Below are 25,040 nucleotides of genomic sequence, written 5' to 3'. Positions count from 1 at the left end.
CAGCGTATATTGACCACATGACGACGTAGACAGAGCTATCTGTAGATGATCAGCACCTTGCCGAAATCCCCGTCTCCTTTTCCCGCACCCAAGGCGATCAACCACTGCTCCATCATGGGCCATCCGACCTCAAATTTCGCACACAATTCGTCTGTATGATGTTCCCCATCCAACAGCGACGCCAGCTCTGGCGGGTACGTCACAGGCAGCGGTGGGGTAATCACCGGTGGCCGCGTAGCGACCGCAGGGGATGACGGTGAACGTGACAGACGCGGGCGCGAGGCGAACACGCCGATGCGTCGTTCTGGCGATCCATTATTGGGGACGGGGGTGTAGCCAGGATTATTCTCGTACGGTGATGTTGGTGAGACAAGGGATGATCGCCGCCCATCATGGACCTCTGCGCCGGCGCCACGCGATCTATACCTTTGCGTCGTGCGAGGGTTTCCCGCCGTTTGACCAAGGAATGGTCCAGATGGTGTGGATTGCCGAGCGCCCTTCAGGGTGCTGTTGATACTGATATTGATGTTGTTGCGTGTTTGGAGTTGTTCTAACGACTGTTCAGCCCCACGGACAGGCAATATGCGCGCAGGCGATATCAATGGATCGGAGGTGACGGAGGCGGGTGATGCGTCGGAGATTCGTCGCCTTGATATCCTAGGATTCAAACCATTGGCAGGTACTACTTCTGTATAATGGAGTGGGGTAGAGAGGCTTGTAGATCGTTTGCGATTCGAGGGCGAAGGGGGAGAAGGGGATTGCTTGGGTTTTTGAGGAAGGTCAGGATCGGGGTCAGGGAGGAGAATAGGCCAGCGGTGCACGCGCCGCAGGAATCCCTGTCAGTGTCAAAAGTTATCGGTCAAGCTAGTGTGTGAAACAGTAGAGAGGACAAACCTTGATGACGCCAAAGCTAGTGAACCGCCGCACATCAATACCAAGACCACGCACGTCATGGTCGTGCATCCACTCAAAAACAGTCCTTCCGGGTTTGAGACGCGAGTAGAGGTACAGTAGTTTTGGCCAGTCAGGAATCATCCTCCCTGTATAGACGTCATGAGCTATTTCTCCAGAACATTTGCCTGAAAATATGGATACCGGGCTTTACGACATATGGGCCACATTCATCTTTCACGTGGAGTTCATCAGCAAGCCATTCAACGCTTTTGCGGAGGGTATAAGTGTTTGAATACTGGAAGATATCAATAGTCATGATTACTTGATAATATCTGGCATGCCATTGAATAAATTTGAGACTTTAAGCTGCAAACTGGAAGTAGACATACAAAAGATGAGAAATGGCTTGACGAGTAAGCTCAATATCACAGTCGGCCAAGTCGGCGATGCGGCTGACATGGTTCGTTCCATCTATATATTGACAAACCTGCCCGAGATATATAAACATGTAAGCAACACTCCCTTCGTATACAATCTACCTTGGCCATAGTGAGATCCCAATTCGGCTCGATGATCCTCTCCAGGTTGATAAGCGATAGTGGAACCATCCAGTCCTTAACGTCTGGTGGATTCGGATAGAATGGGAATATTTTCAGCTCTATCGAGTTGAATTGGTCGACAGGGATGGAAGTCTCAGAATAAGAGTTGAGGTCCTCGTAAAGTTGCTCAATGATCGCGTGCATCTTGAAGGAGGTTTCTGAAGAAGAAAGAAAACACGACTCCTCCTGTGAAGGATAACAAACGGTAAGCAGGTAAGTGGCCAGGGCCAGAGACTTGGATAGTCTTACCTCGCAAGCAGCCAGAACGCGGCTGACTTTGCGCACGATTGGCTCGTAGCAACTCAAGTCCGCCGAGCGATCGAAGACGAAGCACAGATTGAACCTGAAATAATTCCGCTTATATTTCCCTTTCAGCTGAGTGGGAAACCCGACTATTCGATATTTTCTGGTCGCACATATAATCAACCTTCCACAGAGTGCGCTCGGGGGAATGACGTATTTCGAAATGTCATCGAAATTGAACAGGGTTCGACCAGAAGATAGAGAGCGTTTCTGTGGGGAGAACTTGAGACGCGATTCGGGTCGGTAAGCGAAAGAGGAGGTGATAGAGATACTGGAGGCTCGGGAGCCAGAGCTGCTTTTCTCAGTACGTGGGGTGTGTGGGGCGGGGGAGTTGGATAACGAAGTCGCGCCGGAGACCAAGCCAGGATTGGAGAAAATCAGACCTTCTGGGACTTGGTAGATGATCTTTGGGCCCTGTCGCTCGTCAAAGACGGCGTAGAAGATGGATTGGATGCGGGGCAGGAACGAGTCGCCGTCTGCTGCCATCAATATAAGTTTCTGCTTCTCGAATCGTGGAGATGAGAGGGTGCAGGATGGCTTCTAGGCATGCAGGATCGAATTATTGGCTTTGAAGGGACAAGATTCTCCGCGAGCTCATATCCTGGTGATGGTTTGAGATGGAACGGTCGCAGCCACAAGCGCGTCTCCCAAGGATCGCTTCGTCAAATGTCCTTACGCGTGTCGGCGCTGCTGACCCGGTCAACCTCAAGGCTTCTTGTCGCCATGTCCCGCAGTGCTCTCACAGACCATGTCTTCCGATAATGCAGATTCTACACCGTCAATCCTCACCCCTCCCTTCGTAACTGTCGATGGTATCCTCAATGTCCGTTCGGTCGGCGGCTACTCCATCATCTCTGGCGACTCCGATGAAAGCTTGCGGTCACTAATTGTCAAACCCTCATATCTCTTCCGCGCAGCTGAGCCGACGCGCGTGACGGAGCTCGGCAAGGCGCAGCTGCGCGCCCTGGGAGTGAGGAAAATATTCGACTTTCGGTCTGATAGTGAGATCCGGAAATACAAGGCCGCGACGCCCGAGTTTGACGGTGTCACCATCGTGAAGGCACCTGTGTCCGATGATGAGGCGTATGATCCTGCCAGCCTCGCTTTAAGGTGCGCGTTGCGCTACGGTGGACAGTCAGGATTCTAGATTTGATATATGGCCTTTTTAGAGTCCAGGCATTTGAGACCGATGCAGCGCAGGTTCGATACCTTGATCGATGTTTCGTCAAAGAAGTCAGGGTGTTGACTTCTTAGATGAGTACAGGCATTCGCGAAGCTTTACGAAGGAATTCTCGATCTCGCCGGCCCCGCGTTTGCGAAGGTCCTGCACCATATCAGAGACAATCCCGACGAGCCTTGCTTGGTGCACTGCACAGGTTGATCAATGCTCCTTGCTTGCCGCCTGCTCACACTGCTTGAACTGTTCTCTTTTTATCGCTCAGCTGGAAAAGATAGAACAGGCGTCTTTGCCGCAGTATTTCTCAAGGTGAGCTACTCATCTATATTCAATGTTGTGACCGTCGATATCAACACTTCACGGAGTTCTTGGGAGTAAGCGATGAAGATGTCGCCAAGGACTATTCTTTGACCGAGATAGGCCTCGAGCCCATGATGCCCTTGCTGGTCGCGCGGTACCGTAATGAGCCCGTCTTCAAGGACAAATGGGAGGCCACTATGAAGATGGCTAGTGCAAGGTGCGTCACCTGTTCACCATGATTTTATAACACTCAGACGTCGTACTGCCCATGTGCACGGTGATGGGAACGCGGGAGTGTAGGCCTGAGACGATTCTGGCCACGCTAGACATAGTACATAAGAAGTACGGTGGTGCGGAGAATTATTTAAAGGAGAAGGCAGGGTTGACAGACGAGGACCTGGAGGCGATCAAGAAGAATGTATTGGTACGGAAACCATCTCTCTAGACTTGAATGAGATCGTGATCATCGATTCATTGATGCTTTCATGTCTTACTGTATTTCGCGCCTATATTTCTCGTCGTCGCCAGCTCTAACATCCACAGATGGGGCATTGTGAGTTGCTGTAGTTCCGAAAGCCTTAAGATCAGGTGGACCGCTGCAATGACGTCATCGGGTGTAGTGACAACTGCTGATCGCGATACCGAAGGCTTGCGACGTCCTGCACACCAGCAGTGCAGCAATCGACGTGCTCAGCAAATGCGACCAGGCCGATTATTGGACCTGAGTCCTCCAGATGATCTATCCGAATCAGACTGCCAGACCATCTTCGATCACCTTTTCCGACGCCTTGCGGCATATCGCCAGAGCAGAGAGCTCTATGCTCTGGCAGAGTATGGTCGCAGTACCAGTCCTGAATCCAAAAGGCTGGCCCTGCAGAGCGCGTTTCTGCGAGAACTTGATCTCTGGGCACAGACATTACTTGAAAACGCATGGTTTGCTTGTCAGCAACCTGGAGGAGGTCTGTCCATCTATTGATACCTTGGCCGTTGTCCTTATACTTGGAATTCAGGAAATTGTCCTGAGCTTGATCCGTTGTCGGATTCGTCCATAGGTGATCTCCTGCGGCTCCCAACCTCCGCCGCCGTTTCTCAAACGATCAATATCATCCTCTTCATTCACATCACGACGTCGAAATCCTATTCACCCCATACGCGGTCATTTCTCTCACAATTTTCGCACCTAGACGAGCGTACGATTGCAGCAACGCTCAAAAATCCAGAAAGCGCCCTGAAAGAAGCCGAGCAGCTGGTAGAACAAACCAAAGACGAACATGCTTTCAAAGGTAAGACGTTTCGCATGGTTGGCATGGGACTTGGCGCGATTGCAGGTGGCGTGCTCGTTGGCGTGACTGGTGGGCTCGCCGCTCCCCTCGTCGGAGCAGGGGTGACTGCACTGTTCGGCGCACTCGGCGTTGGAGGGACTGCAGTGGGGCTGCTTGCGAGCGGTCTCGCGAGCTCGTCTGTCGTGTGCGGGGCGTTGTTCGGGGCGTACGGTGCGCAATCGACGGCGGGGATGGTCAGAAGGTACACGCGCGAAATACGTGACTTGGCGGTGCTGCCGGTGCGCAGGCCAGAGGAGACGCTGGCAGTTAGGCTTTGCGTGAGCGGATGGTTGACAGACAGGGGTGATGTAACGGCGCCTTGGACCGTGTTCGAGGGGGACGATACATATGCGCTACAGTGGGTAAGACATCTACATGGGCTGTTGTGTGAACTTTAGAAGTTGACCATTGGACAGGAAGTCGAGGCTCTAGAGGAACTGTCCAGTGCACTATATACTTTGGTCAAAACATCGGCTATGCGCTATGTCAAGGCGGAGCTCATCAAGCGCACATTCCTAGCTAGCCTCATGAGCTCTCTCGCACCCATCGCGTGGCTTAACATCGGCAGAATTATAGGTGAGCTATCAACCACAGCCATGACCAATCACCCATCTTTTATTCACCTTCACAGACAACCCATGGATGAATGCCAAATCTCTAGCCCTCAAAGCCGGCTCCGTCCTCGCCACCCTCCTTTCCTCGCACGCCTTCGGCACGCGCCCTATCACGCTCACTGGCTACTCTCTAGGCGCCCTCGTCATATTCGAAGCGCTCACTCAGCTCGCCGCGCTCCCGCCATCCCGAACCACACACCTCATACATGACGTTTTTCTCTTCGGCGCGCCCGTCCCTGCAGACGGCCGCACGTGGTCCGCCGTCCGCCGCCTCGTCGCGGGGCGCCTCATCAATGGGTACGCGGCGAGCGACTACGTCCTCGCAGTTCTGGCGCGCGCCACGGACGCGAGCTGGAACGTAGCCGGGCTGCAGGTAGTAGACGTGCAGGGAGTCGAGAATGTGTGCTGTGATGACGCCGGCGTGGATGGGCATCTGAAGTGGAGAGGCATGATAGGGAGGTGTTTGGAAATATGTAGGGCACCGGGTGTCAACCACGAGGAAGTAGAAAGGCAAACAAGAGAGGTCAGGGATACTGAGAACACGCCAGAGCTAACCTCAGAGGAGATTGGGGAGGCAACGAAGCCTGGACTGAATGAGATTCGCTGAGGCTGACCTTAGACTTCGACGCATTATTTTACTCGGAGAACATGGAACAATTTTGACATTGGTAGAAGGCCATCATACTCAGACAAGGTTCCTGATGTCTGATTGTCCGTTAGAAAAAGTAGCAGTAAACGAGAAAGCAAGTATCGCAGATGTCGTGATATTGTACATGGCGTACGAAGTCCATTGTCCAATATGAGAGCGTGAGCAAACGGAAAGCATGCAACTAGCTGAATGAAAAATTCTAAGTGGAGCCTCCTAAGATGGAGCTCAGACCACTGATGCCCATGTTTTTGAGGACACTCTAAATTTTGGTTCAGTATATACTTTGGGCAGAGGAACTCAACACAACGCACCTGGATCTCGTCGGCTGATATAGGACAGTCGAAGCTCAGATTATTGCTGATTGTGGGATGTATGGTGACGAGGAGGATTCGCAGTCCGAGCTAGTAGTTGCGGCATCAGCGCTTCCATGTCCGAACATCATTTAGGACCATCACGATGATACGTACGGTGATCTTGTACGAGACTGTGAGCTGTTGTTGAGGATTAGACAAACACTTCGTCGCGATGGTAGAAATGATTTGCTGGGAAGGGTCGATGTCGGTAGTGTATTTGATGTCGAAGGGGAAGGTGAAATTAGTGTTTGAATGGGAGGGGAAATTGACATTGTTGGCTTGGCCGCTGCCAATCAGTGTATCATTTATTGGGAAAAAGATCTGACCAGAAAGTATGTTAAATGAAATATCCGAGCAGGAAATGAACGAGGACATACTTCCGCCTTAATACTCTTGAAATCGACGGCGAAGTAATTGGGGTTTTCAACGCTGCGAAAGGTTTAGACCTGACGAAGAGAAGACCAAAGAACAGAGGAATATACCCTATGATGACGTTCAAATTGAGCTGCAACCCGTTGTCTAGTTCTTGGAGCTGCGACGTGGCATGAGAACGACGACGGGACATATATGGATGTGAGTCCTCACCGTGCTTCCATTCGAGGGAGCCTGCACGTCACCAATGTTAACACTGGGCGGTCGAATCCACTATGGACAATCATGAGACTTGACGCGACAGATGTGCACCGAGTGACATACCAATGCCAAGGACAGAATGATGCTGATGATGAGGAATACGGCAACGAGGAGTGTGCAGCAACAAAATCTCCCTATGCACCTCCCGCGCCCGCCCTGTCAGATAGGCGAAGTCACCTTCAGTCGACCTCCACGTATGCAGTTCGCAGCAAGCTGACCTTCGTCCACATCTGACCTCGGTTCTCATATCGCCATGCTCTCAAATTGCGTGAGGTCCTGCTATGCTGTCAGCCCATGGCCTACTCAACGGATGGCATTGGCAAGAGAACACTGACCTTGCTCTTGGAATAGGAGTGCCATAATCTTCCTCAAATCCATTTCCCTCTTTATTGCGGTCCAGTCTCTCCTGAGACTGGTTGGCAGAAATGATTGCAGGCTCATCTCTATAACCGTCGTCGTATCCTCCGTTGTCGTATGTCCCATGAGGTTGATGCGTATTGTATAAGTTGTATTCTGGCCCGTCTTGGTACTGCTGTTGATGCTGGCTCGCCTGGCCAGCGTAAGGGTCTCGGTAGGTAGCCATAATGCTTCTCGATTATAGATCAGGATAGATCAGAAAAAATCAGGACGCAGAGGCCAGCCGCTGCGAGTAAGAATGGGTAGACGGACGTGGAGTGTGAACGAAGAATGGAGTAGAGAGACCTGTCGCCGAGTTGCCGCGCCGCCCACTGCTGCACTGGACTGCTGCGCGCTGCGCTCTCAAACAGTCAGCGACTGGTGGCTGTGTACGCATTCTCTTACTCAGACTCCATCGAAATGAATACGATCGTGAGACATGAATACGATTGTGAAACATGCCGGATAGGTGTAATTTTTGGAAAAATCAGAGAACAAGTCAGAGGACAATGTACATAGAAAATGTCCTGGAAACAATCAGTATGGGACAGCTCCCGTCTACAATAGAGGGGGCAAGATGGGATGCAACGTGAACTCCACACAGATTTAACCGTATTGAGGAACGAAGGGCAGTCTCGGACTTTGGTTATTATGAGAAGGAGTACCAGCAGCACGAGAAGGCGCTCGGGATCCAGATGCAGGAGGAAGGAAACGCCTAGAGCCACCAGAAGGAGTCTGTGGAATGAAGCCCGCTTGCTGAGAGGGCACACCAGATGATGTCGAGGGAATGAAACGATTTGAGTTTGCAGAAGAGGTCAAGTAGGCACCGGAGCTTTTCGAACCAGGTGGAAATCCAAAACGAGACGGAGGATGCTGAGTTGAGACGAGGGCGTTTGTAGGTCGAGGCATTTGAACCGAGCTTCGAGAGATGCTAGCAATTGACAAAGAGTCTGATCGAAGGGCCCCACCCTGAGCATTGCGCATGACAGGGGTAGGAGGCGGGGGCATTAGAGAGTTGTTCCGTGGATGGATTTGATGTATGGGAGTACTCTGCGACATAGAAGAGGCATTCTGTTGCTGAGGAGTCTGGGGGGGAACATAGGCATATTGTCTAACGACCATTTACAGATGAGTCCACACGAGAATGCTGCGACTACGTACTGCACAAAACGACTCGACCCAGGTCGGTCTCTCTGCTGATCTTGGGCCGTACCTCGGTTTGAATGGCTGTTCGCGTCGGAATTGGAGAGTTGTTGGGTAAATTTCGGTTGCTGGTGATTTGCTGGAAGAGTCAGTCGGTTTGGTCCCAACAAATTCGACACTGAATGGGGACTTGACAAGTCCCTCGCTTCTGTTCCACTCCTGAATAAACCACGTCGTAAGATGATGCAATTCTATGGCGATGATCCTACCTATATGCGTCTGTCCGGCGACGCTTCCCGTTCTCACTAGACGCCGTCGCGGATCCTGGACCACTTATCCCGGCATATTGTCGAAGCTGCTCATTCTCTGATCTCAATTCTTCGTTGATCCTTCGCAAACAGACGGTGAGTCGCAATATGAGTAGAGGGGTTTGGTCGTACTTCCGTAGTGACATCGTTTCTGCAACCTCAGATTTGAGGCGCTCGAAGAGGCCTCTTTGATGGAGATACTTTTTTCTGTAGAAACGTGCGGATGATGCTATCATTTCTAGTTGGAACTAAGGGCTAGATTTGTGACTGCAAAGTGGTGAGAAGTGATGGCGGATACCAACTCTGGTAGAATGAGCGGCAGATTCAAGGGCGGTGGGCATGGAGCTGAACCAATTGGCCATTGGGAGTTCCATCTCGTAGACTGTGAACCTTTCATAATACGGGAGCAGAAATGAGGTACCTTGCGTGAAAGCGGGATGATCTGGACTTGCTGCGCCCCACATTGCATGCAACTCTGGTCGGAATCTGTAGGTTAGCTGGTAACTATCGCGAGTCGAGGTACAAACGATATTGCTTCAGGTGTCTCACTTAGATGATTGTTACAAAGAACATGCCCACACTCCGTAAGCCAGAATGGTACAGGGGGAGGCGTGGATGGGTCGGGCGAAAACAAAAGAGAGCATCGCGCGCATGCAACAAACTCCCAGACGTCGAGATCTCTGTTTGATGAGGACACAGTAGACATATCAATGTCAGGTTGAGACGGACGAGGCTGCGAAAACGAGGTCCTGAGAGGATGAGGTGACCTTTTTGAAATACAGACATACCATCGCGTGACAAGCGCGTAAACACGTGACTGGTCGAGTTTCGACGTTTCGAATAGCTACCACACCTTGACTCTGTCGGAAAATGCCCTTCTCTTACTACATCTAAGCTTTGAGATCTCAGCCATCGTGGACTGCTCGCTAGAGGATTGAGAAACTACACCCTTGACTCATCATCTTCACGGTCCATTTAGGAACTACACCGGCTTGTACAACGAGAACTTATCCGCTGCATCTCGAAGGTCGTCCATATTGGATTTCATCACGAGCATCCTATTGTGATCTTCAGAGAGTCTAACGTCAGATCTCGATGCAGGAGAGAGACTTCATCAGCACTGCTGGATGGACTTTCGACGGCCTCCTTGTTGCCGGACAGAGGTTTCGAGAGGTTCCTCGTATTTCGATCGACAGCGACAACTTGCAGTCAGTCCTTGACGAGCACGAGAAATCTGGAGTTCCCTTGATTGTCGAGGGCCTTCATAATCGACCCAAGTGGCCCAGAGACATCTTTAACCCGGACTGGTTTAGCGCCCATGGGCAGCAAAGTACGTCTCTCAAGCACGCTGATCATTATGTCTCACAGCCCAAAATGGTTCAGAACTGAGGGCTCGAAATGTTTGCGACCTCACTGACCAGGAAACAACTCTGTCAACATTTTTGACGAGATCTCGCGCGGAATCTCCATATGCTACACGGAATGGTAAGTTGCCGAATCGCAAGTTTTACTCCTACTCAATATCCCTATTTATCAGAAACGCAGAGGCTTTATGCTAAGGATGTTGAGTGCCCAGTTGAATGGAAAGACTGGATTGACAAAGGGGGCGTTATTCCGTCGTCGTGCTGTCCTTACAGCTCAAAGGACATCTTACAGCATATGCCTGCCTCAGTATGCACACCCACTTGACGTCGTTATCAAGCTCATTTATCTGCAGGCACGTGTGGAAACCCTGATGTGCTATCTAGGCATCGGAGACACGTACACCCCCTGTCACAAGGACCTTTGTGCATCATCTGGCCAGAATTTGATGTGCTATACCGAAAACAATGCCTCCGCATTCTGGTTCATGACGCAGAGCTGCTCAGCTCCGGCTGTGGCCAAGTACTTCCACACCTTGAAACAAGATCTGGATCTGGAGTCATATACAATCACGGTGGCCGAAATGGCCAAGGCTCCATTCGATGTCTATATCGCAGAACAGAAGTTAGGAGACTTTGTCCTCGTTCCGCCGAGAAGCTGTCATCAAGTCGTTAATTCTGGTGGTTTAACGATCAAGATGTCTTGGTCGCGGATGACCATCAAGGGGGCCGAGACTGCTCTTTATCACGAGCTTCCTATATACAGACGGCAAGTTGATCAGTACGGTCACTTTGTCTTTTGCTCATTCAAATATCAGCGTTTGTCGAGTGGAGACGTACCGAGTCAAGTCCAACGTTCATCATGCGCTCCTACACCGCGTTGACCAACTCGAGCGGTTTCTAACTCATCCAGGACACAGCGAAAGCGATGGTACAGGACCTTTGGAATGCCCACAGTCTGTCACATCATCTCCATTTGTTTATCTACGAATCTGATAATCCCCATCAGACATATTCTAGATTGCGCAGAAGAAGCCCGTTCACTCCTCGCCATGTTTGATGACATCTTGATTAGCGATTTCAGCCCCCAGCACGCCTCGTTTGAACACCTTATTACCGAGTTTGTATCTTCGATTTATAAAACAAACACCAACATGCACCACATCTGTGACTTCTGCGGTGCTGACATCTTCCAGAGTTTCTTCGAATGTCGGAGCTGCGTGCAAGATCTCGACCCTCCTGTGTCCTTAGGGGATGGCGTACACGTGTGTCCTGGATGCTATGCCGAAGGCCGTACATGCCGTTGTGGATCCATGGAACCCGTCCAGTGCTGCCCGTTTAATGCTATAGTAGACGACCGAAATAGAGCTGTGAAGGCATTGGCTCAGGTTCATGTGAAATATAGAGACCTTGCCGTGCTCGAGTCCATGTAAGTAGTTTGCTCGTGTAGGGCTTACCCTCGTGCTTATTCCTCGCTGATGACCATACAGCAATGATCTGCTATCAGAAGGTCTGATCAGTCTCTTTGCATCGTGTCTGGAGATTCGTCAATGGCACAAAAACGAGAGGAGCTTCATGGTGGGATCTAGTTTCCTCATTTGGGATTTCTTGTATTTATGAGTTTGACAGTGCGGCAATCGTCGCAAGGACCCAATTCACCAGCACGACATCGTATGCTCTCTCTCTTCTTTGCCCTGCAAACAGTGTCACCGTGCGACTTGTCTACGACATCTGCTCAGCCAAGGAATCCACTCTTCACATGCAATCATAGCTGTCCTGCGGGACAAGGAACATCGTCACTGGCACAAAGGTCATCGATTGCTGAGAGAAGCGTTCCCGAGCGCAAAGAAGTCCATATTAGACGCCGAGTTATCAGGTGATGCCTGCTCTTATATATACGGACATCGCCTGGCCTTGGCCGCCATCACTTTCCCCAAGTGTCAACCTGTCAACCCTGTCTTCGTCAAGCTTGGTTGGTACGACGAAACATACACAACTCCTGTGAGTCTCTGCTGAATACCTTCCTCCCATCGTTGCCAACGTTTTTCAAACAGATAATCGCCGGACCCATAAGCATGGACACATCTCCTATTGAACGCAATCAAGACTGGGGATCCTCCGAGGCTTCGTCGCCACTCTCGGATCCCGACACGATGTCAGATAATCACACATTAGTACATGGCACCACAGTCAAGACGGGCATCGGCACGTCTTTGTTCTTTCGGATCGCGACGCGGAACCTGACCGCGCTGCAGATTCGATCTCTAGCGCCTCGCGATCCAAGGCCAAACAGACTCCACAGAGCTCCGCAGACCCCGAACAGACGAACAAGCGAAAGCGCAAGGCTGCCGCTGACGGCGCCGAGCCCGCCAGGCCAGAGAGGAAGCGAAGAGTACGTTGTCGCTGGCGTCGACGGTCTCTTGCGATCGCTAATACACGAACTGTTCAGACCAATCCCAGGGCTTCGGACGTCGCGGCTACGCGGAGCATAGGCCCGATCACGTCATCGGTCGTCGAGGAGGAGCATGAAGCCCGTCGTACCGTCGACGACAGCATCCCTATATATTTAGATAAGCTTATCGAGAAAGTACAAGATCTGGAAGCCCTAGTGGAGCACCAAAACAAGGAACTCAGGGCTCTGAAGAGCCAGCTGAGTCGCATGGAAAAGAGCCACAGCGAGAACTTCCACAGGCTGCTTAAGCTCTACGAGGATCGACAAGATGCTCCACCCAATGCGCAGCAGCCCCGCGCGCCTCCTCCACGGACACTCGGCCAATTCACCCCCAATTATCACAGCGACCGCGGAGGTCCCAACTGGCAACCTCCCGCGGACGATCAGTCGGTCTATGCTTTCGACGGCTCGCCGCAGCGATACGCGCAACGCCAAAGCCCCGCCGACAACCATCAGCACCCGAACATTTTAGAGGTGAGCTCGCCTGCAACAGACTCCCACCCGCCGCCGTCTCATCTCTGGCAAATAGCCGTCGGAGCCCATGAGGGCGCCGCCTCACCCCTTCCCCCATCGAGGTCGCGGGTTCGGTCGCGGGCGCGGGCGCGGGGCATTCAGGCAGCAGCCCCGGCAGTCGCCATACCACCAGGACCTCGCGCACGCCGCCCCAGGTACGCGGCCGATGCCACGACGCATGCATGATGAGCGGCAGCAGCCGGTGAACTAAGCGTGTTTCACAGACACCGACTACCGCGCGCAGCCCTCCAGAAGAGGCTACGGCGACTCCAGTCATACGCCCCCGCGCCTGCCCTATTCGCAGTACAACGGGACGTGGCCTGCCTGAAGTGGGGCCTCGGGTGCAGGTGCGGACGCTGAGCTGCATTGAGGCCCAGACGAGCGAGGTGAGCACGCGGGCAGGCTCGATCTCCTCGCGATGCTCCGTGCGGGGCCCTGTGCCACGAGCCATCAGTTGCAGGCGCGGCGAGTCCGCAGGCGCCCTGTCCGCGCATATTTTCTTTACTTCTTTTTTGCATGCTTCCATCTCCGCCGTTCTTCTGTACTGTACACAATGCTCTCACGCACACATCCCGCGCGCGTGCGCGCCCATCCCCAACCCACCCGCCATGTAGTACCATCTTGATACGACGATTCCGTGCTCAATGATATCCTCGCTGTCCCATCCCAGTGATGACCGACAGTGGACACACATGCGCCCTCACCTCGCCATAACGTTACGCCGCGCGCAGTGTCCACGTGCAGTCCCAGAGGGCATGCCGCGCGCAGCAGAATCACACTGACTAGCTCTCACTCCGCTGCTCCGAGCCGACTCGTGCATGCTGAATTGCGTGCCCAGAAAGAGCAAGGTTACTAGTAGTGGTAAGATCCTAACGTGAATGAGGGTGTGCAGACAGACCGATTAGGGGGAGGAGAGCGGAATGACGCGGACGCTGACGATGGGTGGTGCGGTGCCGGGAGCATAGAAGGGTATACGAAGAGAAAATCGTGGGCTGAGAAATAAAGAAGAAAAGCAGAAAAAAAAGGGTAAAATGAGAAGAAGAGAGCAGGAGGGAGAAGGACTGCGAGTGTGAACCGACCATGGGAGGATGTGCAACGTGGGATGGATGGATGAATGTAGTATGGATAGAGCGGATGAGTGGATGCGGATGTAAGTGATCGGAAGAAGACGAAACAGCAATGAACGACAGAGATTAGATCGACGGACGCAGAGCGTTGCGGGGGTCACCACTTTAGAACAGGGAAAGAAAGAGAGAAGAGAGATCAAAGCCCCAAAAGCAGAACAGAACACGAGATCTAGAGCAGACGCGGCGGATGCACGCTGACGATCGCCACAGCGCACCGCACACACGGGCGGCGCGCCTCAGGCGCACCGGCACGTCAAGATGCTCCAGAACGAGTTCCGCGGCCTCGCCACCTCCCCGTCCTGCCCGATGTCCCGCCCGCCCGCGCCGACGTCCCCCGCACGTGCCCGCACCGGGCTCACCGTCGGCGGCGCCGGTCCCACAGATGACACCATCGGCGACACGCGGCCATACTGCTGTTGCAGCCCCCCGTACACCTCGTCGTTCTCCCCGCCTGGCCCTCCTCCCGCATTCATCCCCATCCCGCTCGCGCCGCGCCCGTAATCGTACCCAGCAGACGCATAGGGATGCTGCTGCTGCTGCTGCTGTTGCTGGAGGTGCAGCTGTTGTTGCTGCAGCAGCTGCGGGCTCGCGCGGTGGCTCGTGGAGATCGGCACGTTGGCGTGCGCCGCCGCAGACAGCGGCGTGATCTGCCCGGCCTGCCCACCGGGGGTGAGCGCGGTGGGGACGCCGCGCTGCTGCTGCTGGGATGCACGGCGCCCATGGTCGCCTCGCTCCCGTGTGTTGTTCCTGCGGTCTTGGGGAGCTGGGCTCGCAGTGTTTTGGATTTGCGAGAGGATCTGGGCTTTGCTCTGTATATGCGGGGTTTGGAATAGATCACAAAAAGCGAGCGAGTCAGTGATGAGGTTTGGCCAGGAACAGAGAGGTTACTGACGCCTGACGCTTCCCAACCCTTACCACCTGCTCAAAGAGTATTAGTCTCGAAAGACCGGGTATACCATATGTGTATATGCCGCACCATTTAACAGGTTCCAGTCGTATACGCCGTCATCGATGTCGTTGTTGTTCTTCATTACCTTGGCGAACAGCTCGCGCAAAAACTCATAGTCGGGCGTCTCCTCGAAGCCAAGCTTCCGGACGTAGTTCAGGTAGATGCCGAATTCCTCTGTTCGCACACGATCAGCATGACGCGCTCACGCTCGCGGGATGGGCAACACACAGATAAAGGATGGGGAGACGGGAAATGAAAGAAGAGGGTATGTGCGTGGGTGATCGACGTACCAGGGAAGCCGTCACAGAGCTCCTTGATCGGCGTCGTCTGCTTTTTCTCCCCGATCTTCTCGTACTTCTGTTTGTTCGTCGCGGCCTTGAGGCCCTGCCATGGCAGGCTTCCGCGCAAGAAGTACATGAAGACGTGCCCGAGCGATTCGAGGTCGTCCCGCCTTGACTGTTCTGTGACACGCGCCGTCGTCAGGACATGTCGACGCTTAAAAGCCTATTCGGGGCGGGGTAGAAGCGGCGCGGGCTCACCTCTGCCTAGGTGGGTGTTGATGCTCATGTAGCGCGCGGTTCCGCTCAGGCTCTTTCGTTCTCGGTAGGGAATGTGCTGCTTCGTCTTGGGATCCCGGTACTGCTTCGCCATGCCAAAGTCGACGACGTGCACCACTGGGCCGCGGATCATTTGAATAAGGGAAGAGAGGAAGGGAAAGAAGACGAACCATTTGAGTTCTTTGTTCCTGGTCGTCCAATGAGAAAGTTGTCGGGTTTGATATCGCGGTATATGAGGTTCTTCTCGTGGATGGTTTGCACACGGGACAGCTGTCGTCGCAAGGGTGATGAGGCGCGCGATGGTAAAGAGGGCACGGGCTGTGACATACCATCTGGCGGGCGGCCATGCAGACGGTCTTGATCGTGAATTTGCGACCACACATGTCGAAGAGGTCCTCGAGACTGGGCCCCAAGAGATCAATGACGAGGATGTTGTGCAAGCCTTCCTGTCCAAAGTGGTATATCTGTGGGATGCCGGCTGTAGATGGGAGGTGAGTGTGAGATATGGGACGGATAAGGAGATGGGACTGACTGCAGCCGGAGAGGATGCGGTAGGAGCGACACTCATCACGGAGCTGGGGAGCCTCTGCCTTGCGCGGTTCCTGTGGGGGAGAGGAGGGTGAGGATGTGGGAAGAGAGGGCTTGGGAAAGATGGTTGTGCGCACAAACTTGATGGCGACGCTTTGGGAATTGAGCAAGTTCGTCCCTGTAAAGGAATTGAATGGGCATGTGCACGGGCGCTAGGGCGAAAAGAGAGACGGACCCTCGAAGATGACGCCAAAGGAGCCCTCGCCGATCTTCTTGCCGACGCGGTAGTGTATGCCGACGATGTTGGTGGTGGAGGAGTTGTGTGTGTGGGAGGACATTGCGGGTAGCGTTGGAGGGAGGGAGGGAGGGAGGGAGAGAGGGAAAGAGCGGAAGGGGAGTGTTCGGAGAGCGCTACGGCGGAGAGAGGGCAGCTGCCAGTGCGTGCGGGTGGGAGTGCAGGTGCCCTGAGCTGCTGAGGGACGCGGACGGCTGCGTCCTTTGCGGCCTCTCCGCTGCTGCGTTTGCCCGAACCCGGCCCTTGCCGCCGCTTATCGCCGCTTCCCTTCATCCGCCGCGCCGTCTGGCAATCCACCGCTGTCCACCCATCACGACCTGGCGATGAGCCGACCAGCATTCAACGGTCGAGATGCACCTCTCCTCGCGCCTGCTATTGGCGATGTGCCCTATGTATGACCTGGTATCTTCAGGCGCATCCGTAGCCGGGCGTACAAGCCCAAGTTGAAGAAGCTCATCGCACACCAGAGAATTTCGTTCGTGTCCAGAGACATCATGATATTCGCTCGGCTCGTATCCTGAATCTCTCCCTCTGTTCCGGACATTTCGGTGTCCAACACGCATAGTGATCCTTTGGTACCCTCTCTTCACAAAGCGTATGATATCGATGGCTGTCAGCTGTGTCGTCCACGGCACCAACACCTTCCCTTGATCCTCAGACCAAACTCTTTATCCGCACCCGTAGCGGATGATCGGGTGGGAATCCGACCATCTTCAGCATGTGCCCTATACTCGTGATCAGCTGCTGCGCTCTCTCCCGCTCCTCCTTTGGCGCAGAGCCCTCGAGCTTCTTCGACCAAGCCTCCAAAGCACGCCCGAGCGGCGATCCCTCTGCCGTATCCACGACGCCGTCGACAGACGCTTCGGACGTCGAGAGCAAGGGCTCGACGACTTGGATTCGGAACTGCCTATGCGCGAGGGATTTTATGGGGACGATGCATCCCGGCCGGCTGCCTGCCTCCGCGCTCGCTATTGCCTCGCCCATCTCTTCACTTGACGCTCCTTCCTCGTATCCCCAACGTTTCAGATCAGCTCTCATGGCCGCTTTACGTGTGTCTTGGGACACCCTTATCTTCATCACGACAAACCACCCTCTGCCTTCATTCACCTCCCGCTGTATCCAATGCCGATTGATAAAATTGAGTAGGTGGCCCACCGTCGTCGCTCCCCTAGAGTAGTGGTGAAAGCGACTTGAGAGGTCAGGTAGGAAGCGGAGGTGCGGGTCCTCGGCCTGTGACGATGGCGCATTGAGCAGAACGGATCGCGCAGCCTCTCCGAAGAACGTGTCAAGTTGATCATATAGCTCGCGTATGTTCGCCTTCATCGTCGTCGCGAAGTTATAGGTGATTGTGGCGATCCCTGCATAGTATCCATGATCTATTCCTAGAACGGCTGTGTCATCATTATCTTCACTGTCTGTTTGGGGGTAAAGGAGGAGAGTAAAGGCAGGTTTCATGTATTCCCAGATCATGGGCAGAGTCGCAAGTGTGTATGGTTTGCTCGGCAGTGGTGGAGGAACGAGCTGTTTCATCGTGGGTTGATTCCGGCGATGGATGACCACGCTCAAGACTTGTATGTGCGCGCTTATTACTGCGCGCAGAGCATAACGACTCCCTCTTTTACCTTGTATCCAAGCTGAGCGCTGAACGTAGAACACCTGGCGCTTCATTCATCTTCTCATCCCCTGGCATTGATCAAGCTTAGACTTCACAACGGCTCCGGGCGGCTGCCCCCTCTGCCATCTCCAACGTCCCTATTTCACGAGTGATCCAAGGGATTAAAAGGATGGTCATTGCGCAGGAAGTTCATAGTTGATTCCAGCTTGCTCCTTTGCACTGGTCCAGGAAGAAGTTGGTGTGCTCGTCGAACTCGTCGAACCCGGAGCAGGTTTTGAATTCAGGCGGAAGTTTTTATTTCTAGTCGAGGCGCGTTCTTGAAGGCTGGTTGTGGGGGACAGATATTATCATCCGGGAGGACAACGAAGCTAGGTCCTCAGTTAAAGGCGCTGAGTGCTATTTGCACCCATACGTTCTGACATACCGAGGCCGCATTCGCAAGGCACTTTGCACTCGTACAATGCTGATCGTATCATGCTTCTCGACGGATACAATGAGTGAATTTTTCATCCGACGTCTCTGATTACATTGGAAAATGCACGGACAAGATCTGTCCCGGAAAGCAGAGGACAGGGATTTCCGCGCTGTCGTGCGTTCATGGACGACCTTTCATATCGAGGAAGTCAATGTCGGGTTAAGAAACGAGCACAACGGGGTGATCTCGGCACGGGTCGCCATCGTGGTGCTTGCCGGTGACGGAGATTCGAGTCCAGAGCGGAGCATGAACGCAGCTCATGTCGACCTTCATGCCGATAATTTCCTCGGGAACGACCACGATCGACTCCCCGATTCCTGGACCCGCAATGCCGCCGCCGTCCCCTCCAGCACACATCCGATAAATCAGACCGTCGCATCTCGGCCTCGGCCTTTCGACTCGCAAACGCGCAGCAGTAGTGACATATCCATCGCAGTCTGCTACAACGCCAAACGGCGCGTTTTATACGGGCCATCACCATGTACTATACAGCAGATGATATGCACAAGTGTCGTGATGCGTGAAACGCAAGCGGGCTCGTCTCCTCGCTTCTAGGGCCACATCCGCCACCTCGGCTACAGCTTCACAATCGTCCCTGGCCTCACCCCCGGTGCCGAGAAATGTCTTTACATTCTACCTCATCATCTTCAAGGCCTCAAGGCCGCAATTAGTGCGTGTATATGTTTTAGATTTGTCAGTGAATTTCTTCCAAGTGTCTTAAACTACTGGCTTTGACACGACAAGTGAAGGTCAAGTTTCGTATAGTAGTGTATGACTCAAGCGTCATTACATGTTCGTGGTCCGGGGCGAATGTGTGTCTTTCCCATTCTAGAGGCCCAAACCATAATGTCTGTTCTCCCTGCACTACATCATACCTTTCACTTAGACCCGCGCCGCGTGACAGGGAGGAAAGCCTATCATCTTCAACATATGGCCAACGTCTGCCATCAACCGACCCTCCGTCCTTGCTCCTCAGCAGTCATAGAAGGTTTAGGCGACCATACCTCTACGCTGCAGTGAAAAGGCGTGTCCTCTGCTGTCACTGCCATAGCGCTAAATATCGCAAGCAAGGGCTCGATGGCTTGGATCCGGAACTGCCTGTGCGCCATGGACTTCACCAGGACTATGCACTTGAGATGGCTCCCTGCCTCCGCGCTAGCCTGGGCCTCATCCCGCTCCTTCCGCGACCCGCCCTCCCTGCGTACATGATGGATCTCCTCGTGAAAGGGCCTTCGATGTGATCTCTCAGCCGCTGTCGAGCCATGCGACCAACCTCTGCCTTCCAGCTCTTCCATCTCGATCTACCGCCGAATTTAGCAGGTGACGACTCGCTCTGTGAATGTAGCGCCAGAAGAGAAGTAGCAGAAGCAGCGAACTAGGTACGGTAGAAGGCGATGCGGCGCCTCTTCACCTTGGAGGGGAGCATTGGCTAAGACGGACCAAGCGGCATCTGCGAACAACCAGTGGAATTGACAGTACAGCTGCCATTCTTCGACTTGAAGATGGCAGTGTGTGTCCCTATATAGTATGCCTGGTCTACTTCGGGGGCTATCAATGCCCTATCCTCGTCATCGTCGAAATTGTCGGCATATGCGGGGAACAGGAGATGATGATGGGCGGGTTCGGCGTAACTACAAACCATGTCCAATGTCGGAACAAAGGCTCTGTTCATCAGCACTTCGTGTAGGGGTTGGGGGCAAAGAGTCTCATCGTGAGCACTTGAAGGGTGTGCCCCAGAATATGCGAACTAAATATTGCGCGTAGACATAGGGGCGTGCATTTGACACATGACATGCCTCCGCAAAAGGCTGGTCAAACTGGGAATAGGAGCCACTCTCCGACGTTTCTTGCCCAAATAAGCAATTTCTTTGTGGCGTGACACCTCGCGGACATGAAGACATCACATTTTCTTGGCTACGAGTCTGGGATGTCTGCGTTGAGTATACCTACCAGAAATCCCGACATGTCTTGGACTCATCTGATCAGTGCCAACCGACCCTCCTTTGTCCAAGCACTCTACTAGTCCATACACAGCATTGCGTCCATCATTGCCTCATACATCCAGCCTTAGCTTTTCGATCACTATGGTCAAGAAACGCTGGGAAGTCCCGGATAGTTCCGCCATTTGATTTGCCTGCCAACTGAGCTCGCTCGACTAGACGCTTGGCAAGGAGATAAAGTGTCGATGACCACTCAGACGACAGTGCAGCCAAACAAAGATGATTATTCATTGCATAGAGTGACGGCGAAATCTGTCATATACCGCAGGTTCCAGGAACGAGTTAGTGAACAAGCCTACCTGCACAACGGGCGTCTAGCAATCATTGTTCGACTTGCTAACATGGCAGATTTGGCGCGACGCTTTACACAACTGTCGGATCGCTCGTCGGTCTGGAAACAAACACATCATTCAAGCTTCAAGCTTCACATCGGATTGATTGTGTTATACACTTCCTAGTTCCAACCTAATTTCCAATGAAACGGCGACGAGATTGAGTAATAGATAGACGCCGTCGGGAGCGCAGCATCACGGCGCGGCCTCCAAGCCGATAGGCGGAATTGGACGGCTCAGGGCTGCGAGCTTGCCGCTGTAAACCTCAAACGACCGTCGTTTACCACCACTCTGTGTGTGAGACAGGCTGGACGTGGCACTGATTCGGTGCTAGTAGTGAGTGCCAGCCAATGTCGCCGACGACAAGATGCGCACTGGCCTCGGGTTAACACCGCATACACGTCGCAGAATCGCAAGGAATATTCACATCGACTCGGGACGCTCGTTTGATGCGAGGCTACTCCACCGAAACGGGGATTGATAGCCTTGAGGCTACCGTGCAGACCTAAATGGGCGACGAACAACGCAAGCAGAGCATTACGAGGACGCGGTGATTACCATCACCATCATGCAATGCCGAACGGGGGAAGCAGACGCAAGAGGACTCACCCGCCCTCGGTGTGTCGCGCCTCCCATGTAGGGGGCCCTGTAATCGTTTTGACATGCAGATTATCAGCATTGTCGTGCGGGCAGGCGAGTCACTGAGGTGCCGGCTCACAGGAAAAATATTTGATCAAACACGCATACTATGCTCGCTGTCCTAGTCGGTGAGAAGAGAAACCCACGAACAAACAGCAACTCGAGGGGCTGTGGGTTTCAACTGCGCGCGATCACAGAAAGGAATGCACTCTGGACCCAAAGGCCACGTCGCCATCGAAAGCGAACGGTCCAAGGAAGCCAAATGCGGCGTGTTCGGCGGCACTCACGCCAGAGAAGCGGTCGCAAAGTCGAGGAGGCGCACGGCCTCCCTGACTCCACCTGAATGCCTCCTCATAGTCCAAACAAGTCGCGGCGCCCGTCGACAATGAACGTGAACTACAGCGGTACTGCATCTTGTAAAGCCATGCGGTGGGCGTCTATACCAACTCACTCTCTGCCTATCTCCGCATCGTGGAACACCAGAGCCCTTAATTCCGAGCGTGGGTGGCAGCGGGGACGCAGCGCGTTTGTACCTCGGATCATCAAAGGTCATAATACTGAAGAACAAGGTCATCCACCATCATTGATAGACCTAGATGAAGATTCGGAATGCCTTACCACGGAGCGCCCAATTATGCCGTAGTTGGCAACATACACTGCAGACGAAGTGGCGCGCGGTGTGAATAAACATCATAGTCGAATATTGCCCCTAACGAGTCAAGACCTCAGCACCGCAGACGCTTCGAGTCAATGTGCAGCGCGAAGACCTTAGCAGGGTCTGTGCACTCGACGCCTTCTTGTGCGCAGCAGCCGGCAAAACCAGGCAGAATCACGAAAACGGGACAACGCCGGCAGCCACTCGACATGTACCGTGCTCGGAAGTCTGCGTGCGATGCATAGTCAGAGGGTACCGCCTTTCCACGCCCCCCGAGGGCAAAGATACGGTCAGCGAAATGATAGATCAAAACGCCTCTCACCTCCACCTCCACAGCCCCCGCCGCAGCTGCTACTGTGGTAATCAACGACTGGCTTACCTCATGCCGCTGGCGATTGGCCCCGCCCGCTCGGCGCACTTGTTGCGGCAGGGCGAGCGGCCGCGTTTACAGATCTGTGACCGCCCGTTCAGCGGTAAACGATCGAGCTGTCAGCCGGAGGGATGCGACTGGAACAATACCGTACTGCGTTCCCTGGCATGTGGGTCTGTGTGGGCGTGTCGACGGCTGCACATTCCGGGGCAGACAGCCGAACCTTGACTAGCTTCAGTTGACTCTAGGGCGCCTGCAAACCTGTCAATTCGTCATGGTCGGGCGAGCTTGTCATCCGGCGTATGTCCGTATGTATGTGAGTAGTGGTCGATGTGCGCACTTGTGGATCCTGAGCATGAAACGCCGCCGACGATGCTTACCGACGCGACGCGTACGCCCGTCGCTCATCCGCTTGTCTGACTGTGTACGCCATCGGGGGCCAAATATCGCCTGCTGTAGTGGACGCAGAGCATTCCTGTCAGAGCGTTTAACGCGAGGCACGACGCCACTCACGACCTCGACGGCCGCCGATCGAATTAAGAACGACGGATCAATCGTCGGTGCATCATGGAAGACGTCAGTCAAAGCCTGCGCGCGGGCAAAGCCAAACCCATGCGGCGATGCCCTGCTGCTTTCCCGAAACTCATCGCGTCAACCAGAGTCAAAGAGGCGAAGTGCGTGCATTCATCCACAGAGTATATCGTAACGGCGCGACAATGCGAAAGGAAAACCGAGAACATGAAATTCATGAGCGATCGAAGCCAAAGACAAAAATCGACAGTGAAAAGAGGAGCATTTATACACATATTTGACCATATGGGTAAAAGGGATGGGGATGGGTGAAATGTCAGATGGGAAAGGCGTCGTGAAAATGATGCTCAACGTTTCGAGCGAAGCAAGCGGGACCCAAGGAGCAAGTTTGAAGGGCAAGCCACCGACCGGCGTCAAGCAGTGGAGGATAGGAAGAGGAAAGAGGAGTACGAGGGAGCACGATATCACCGCGGCATCACAATCAGTGCGCCGAACTTCATCCGAGGCACACGCGTCAGGCAAGCGTAACGCCAGTAGACTACAAGACACAGCCTCCCGTTTTGTATGACACATGCGCACGGACACAGGCGGACACGAACGGCGACCGAGTCCAAGCCGTTCGTCTCATCGCTTCCCCGAGCTCTTCACCGGAACTCAAAGCTCGTGCTGACGTTCTCCGGAACATGCTTGAGCGAGAGCTGCTGGTACCTGTGCAACGAGACGATGCATACGCGTGAGTTGATTTCAAGGGAGGAAAGGGAAAGCAATACTCACGGCTCCGAATTCTGGTGGAAGTAGAACCCGCTCATGGTAGCCACGGTAGGCCCCGTCCGTGCACCGACCGAAGAGGAACGCCGCGTGACGCTGGTTTCCTCCGGAGTGGCGCTCTCCCGTGCACGGCGTGACGCTGGTTCCGGTTTCGGAGAAGGCCCAAACTGCGCGGTTTCCGTGTCCGCATCTTCAAGCACCGAAGATCGCTGCAGTGGTGATGGGCGCATCGTCGACGGGGCGGTCGGATGAGAATTGAAGTCGACGCAGACGTAGTAAAATCCTATCCAAATACAAATTCAGGAGAGAAGAGCTGTGATACGAACAAAGCCACGGACCTGCAAAACTTGCTCCATTGATGTCTTGTACGCGATGGTCAGGAACGAGGAAGCGCTCCTTCCATCGCATGAACACAGCTCCACAGTCACCGTCCATTGTCAGATGAGGCATCTTCAGCTTGTTCTTGACATGGCGAAAAGCGGGGAAACGAGCCCAATGGACCATGTCCTCCTGCTCATTGGCACCCCAATTCCGCGTCAAGAAACCATAGCGGCTTCCGATGATCTCGGCGTCGAAGTAGGTTGTCAGCTCCGGCCAGTCGTCGGTCAGTCCACGAATACAAAGATAGCCGCACAAAAACGAGGAAGCGAAATCGACGTCCTGAAAGAGAGGATTTACTAAGTCTGGGATATTGCCTGAAAGAAGGGAGAACGGGGCTTACCACGATCGTGACCGTGACTTCGTAGCTGTTCCTGCCGCTTTTTTGGGTACCTTGGAACGCTGCGCCGGGGTAGAGGCAGTGGTGCGCTTGTGGGCGCAGGCGCATCCGGGAAATGTCTACGAAAGGGTCAGGAGAAGAGTAGGCGAACTCGTGATGGATTGCCTTGGTGGACGACGGGGTGAAGCGGGATTGCAGGAGAGGAGAGGATGCTCGGATGGAGGTGGAAGAAAGGGCAGAGGTCGATGGCGAGCAGTCGATGGAGAGTTTGGAGGGCTTTGCGGCGGGGGCGAGAGAAGAAGAGTGAGGGGTGGGGTCGGAAGAAGTGGAGGGGAACGGCCGCTCGTACACAAACGGTATAACAGGGGAGGAGGCGTCCATATCTTGATCGTCATCGAGTGAGTGGCGGACCGGGGTGGAAGGCGAGGGGGTGAGGTTTGCCTCGTTGATGCCATGCGTTGGAG

General features: G+C 53.8%; 14 protein-coding genes across 14 annotated transcripts; 7 read left to right on the top strand and 7 right to left on the bottom strand.

The window, feature by feature from the left end:
* Positions 1-35: 35 nt before the first annotated feature.
* Positions 36-2,282, bottom strand: HETIRDRAFT_44321 (uncharacterized protein; the record flags this gene model as incomplete). The annotated part of the gene is made up of 8 exons (XM_009543518.1): positions 36-185; positions 687-836; positions 895-1,040; positions 1,096-1,226; positions 1,284-1,381; positions 1,434-1,679; positions 1,743-2,006; positions 2,154-2,282. 8 exons carry the CDS (start codon positions 2,280-2,282, stop codon positions 36-38), a joined length of 1,314 nt encoding a protein of 437 aa, XP_009541813.1.
* A 262-nt stretch (positions 2,283-2,544) lies between these two features.
* HETIRDRAFT_380297 (uncharacterized protein) lies at positions 2,545-3,746 on the top strand (the record flags this gene model as incomplete). Its single annotated transcript, XM_009544555.1, has 6 exons — positions 2,545-2,906; positions 2,966-2,996; positions 3,061-3,172; positions 3,239-3,282; positions 3,339-3,490; positions 3,574-3,746. The coding sequence occupies 6 exons, from the start codon at positions 2,545-2,547 to the stop codon at positions 3,716-3,718; spliced, it is 846 nt and encodes a 281-aa protein (XP_009542850.1). The 3' UTR covers positions 3,719-3,746.
* A 536-nt stretch (positions 3,747-4,282) lies between these two features.
* Positions 4,283-5,816, top strand: HETIRDRAFT_310892 (uncharacterized protein; the record flags this gene model as incomplete). Its single annotated transcript, XM_009544554.1, has 3 exons — positions 4,283-4,957; positions 5,012-5,171; positions 5,257-5,816. Coding segments are annotated over 3 exons (1,395 nt in total), but the record flags the coding sequence as incomplete, so codon positions are not given.
* A 30-nt stretch (positions 5,817-5,846) lies between these two features.
* Positions 5,847-7,564, bottom strand: HETIRDRAFT_438587 (uncharacterized protein). The gene is made up of 9 exons (XM_009544553.1): positions 7,180-7,564; positions 7,063-7,120; positions 6,908-7,000; positions 6,797-6,856; positions 6,694-6,743; positions 6,589-6,640; positions 6,326-6,532; positions 6,170-6,259; positions 5,847-6,117 (listed from the first exon to the last, which is right to left on the bottom strand). The coding sequence occupies exons 1-9, from the start codon at positions 7,425-7,427 to the stop codon at positions 6,058-6,060; spliced, it is 918 nt and encodes a 305-aa protein (XP_009542848.1). The 5' UTR covers positions 7,428-7,564; the 3' UTR covers positions 5,847-6,057.
* A 282-nt stretch (positions 7,565-7,846) lies between these two features.
* HETIRDRAFT_167724 (uncharacterized protein) lies at positions 7,847-8,927 on the bottom strand (the record flags this gene model as incomplete). Its single annotated transcript, XM_009544552.1, has 4 exons — positions 7,847-8,351; positions 8,402-8,602; positions 8,653-8,772; positions 8,824-8,927. 4 exons carry the CDS (start codon positions 8,925-8,927, stop codon positions 7,847-7,849), a joined length of 930 nt encoding a protein of 309 aa, XP_009542847.1.
* A 1,246-nt stretch (positions 8,928-10,173) lies between these two features.
* HETIRDRAFT_309670 (uncharacterized protein) lies at positions 10,174-11,048 on the top strand (the record flags this gene model as incomplete). The annotated part of the gene is made up of 3 exons (XM_009544551.1): positions 10,174-10,362; positions 10,409-10,833; positions 10,871-11,048. 3 exons carry the CDS (start codon positions 10,174-10,176, stop codon positions 11,046-11,048), a joined length of 792 nt encoding a protein of 263 aa, XP_009542846.1.
* A 505-nt stretch (positions 11,049-11,553) lies between these two features.
* HETIRDRAFT_438586 (uncharacterized protein) lies at positions 11,554-12,021 on the top strand (the record flags this gene model as incomplete). The annotated part of the gene is made up of 2 exons (XM_009544550.1): positions 11,554-11,630; positions 11,682-12,021. Coding segments are annotated over exons 1-2 (342 nt in total), but the record flags the coding sequence as incomplete, so codon positions are not given.
* Positions 12,022-12,148: 127 nt separating this feature from the next.
* HETIRDRAFT_438585 (uncharacterized protein) lies at positions 12,149-13,685 on the top strand. Its single transcript, XM_009544548.1, has 5 exons — positions 12,149-12,257; positions 12,308-12,444; positions 12,502-12,978; positions 13,034-13,172; positions 13,242-13,685. Exons 1-5 carry the CDS (start codon positions 12,206-12,208, stop codon positions 13,343-13,345), a joined length of 909 nt encoding a protein of 302 aa, XP_009542843.1. The 5' UTR covers positions 12,149-12,205; the 3' UTR covers positions 13,346-13,685.
* On the top strand, positions 13,436-13,642 carry HETIRDRAFT_167726 (uncharacterized protein; the record flags this gene model as incomplete). Its single annotated transcript, XM_009544549.1, has 1 exon — positions 13,436-13,642. The coding sequence occupies one exon, from the start codon at positions 13,436-13,438 to the stop codon at positions 13,640-13,642; it is 207 nt and encodes a 68-aa protein (XP_009542844.1).
* A 134-nt stretch (positions 13,686-13,819) lies between the features above and the next one.
* Positions 13,820-14,768, top strand: HETIRDRAFT_145763 (uncharacterized protein; the record flags this gene model as incomplete). The annotated part of the gene is made up of 1 exon (XM_009544547.1): positions 13,820-14,768. A coding segment is annotated over exon 1 (435 nt), but the record flags the coding sequence as incomplete, so codon positions are not given.
* A 308-nt stretch (positions 14,769-15,076) lies between these two features.
* HETIRDRAFT_154262 (uncharacterized protein) lies at positions 15,077-16,530 on the bottom strand (the record flags this gene model as incomplete). The annotated part of the gene is made up of 9 exons (XM_009544546.1): positions 16,414-16,530; positions 16,316-16,356; positions 16,183-16,252; positions 15,980-16,128; positions 15,821-15,920; positions 15,633-15,767; positions 15,384-15,554; positions 15,121-15,267; positions 15,077-15,081 (listed from the first exon to the last, which is right to left on the bottom strand). The coding sequence occupies exons 1-9, from the start codon at positions 16,514-16,516 to the stop codon at positions 15,077-15,079; spliced, it is 921 nt and encodes a 306-aa protein (XP_009542841.1). The 5' UTR covers positions 16,517-16,530.
* Positions 16,531-17,127: 597 nt separating this feature from the next.
* Positions 17,128-18,003, bottom strand: HETIRDRAFT_415027 (uncharacterized protein; the record flags this gene model as incomplete). Its single annotated transcript, XM_009544545.1, has 1 exon — positions 17,128-18,003. The coding sequence occupies one exon, from the start codon at positions 18,001-18,003 to the stop codon at positions 17,128-17,130; it is 876 nt and encodes a 291-aa protein (XP_009542840.1).
* A 1,507-nt stretch (positions 18,004-19,510) lies between these two features.
* On the bottom strand, positions 19,511-19,858 carry HETIRDRAFT_425066 (uncharacterized protein; the record flags this gene model as incomplete). The annotated part of the gene is made up of 1 exon (XM_009544544.1): positions 19,511-19,858. One exon carries the CDS (start codon positions 19,856-19,858, stop codon positions 19,511-19,513), a length of 348 nt encoding a protein of 115 aa, XP_009542839.1.
* Positions 19,859-23,223: 3,365 nt separating this feature from the next.
* Positions 23,224-24,957, bottom strand: HETIRDRAFT_471347 (uncharacterized protein; the record flags this gene model as incomplete). The annotated part of the gene is made up of 4 exons (XM_009544543.1): positions 23,224-23,798; positions 23,865-24,141; positions 24,197-24,518; positions 24,580-24,957. 4 exons carry the CDS (start codon positions 24,955-24,957, stop codon positions 23,735-23,737), a joined length of 1,041 nt encoding a protein of 346 aa, XP_009542838.1. The 3' UTR covers positions 23,224-23,734.
* Positions 24,958-25,040: the final 83 nt, after the last annotated feature.

Source organism: Heterobasidion irregulare (assembly GCF_000320585.1).
Source record: "Heterobasidion irregulare TC 32-1 unplaced genomic scaffold scaffold_02, whole genome shotgun sequence".
NCBI lineage: Eukaryota > Fungi > Basidiomycota > Agaricomycetes > Russulales > Bondarzewiaceae > Heterobasidion > Heterobasidion irregulare.
This window is presented reverse-complemented; position numbering and strand designations above follow the sequence as displayed.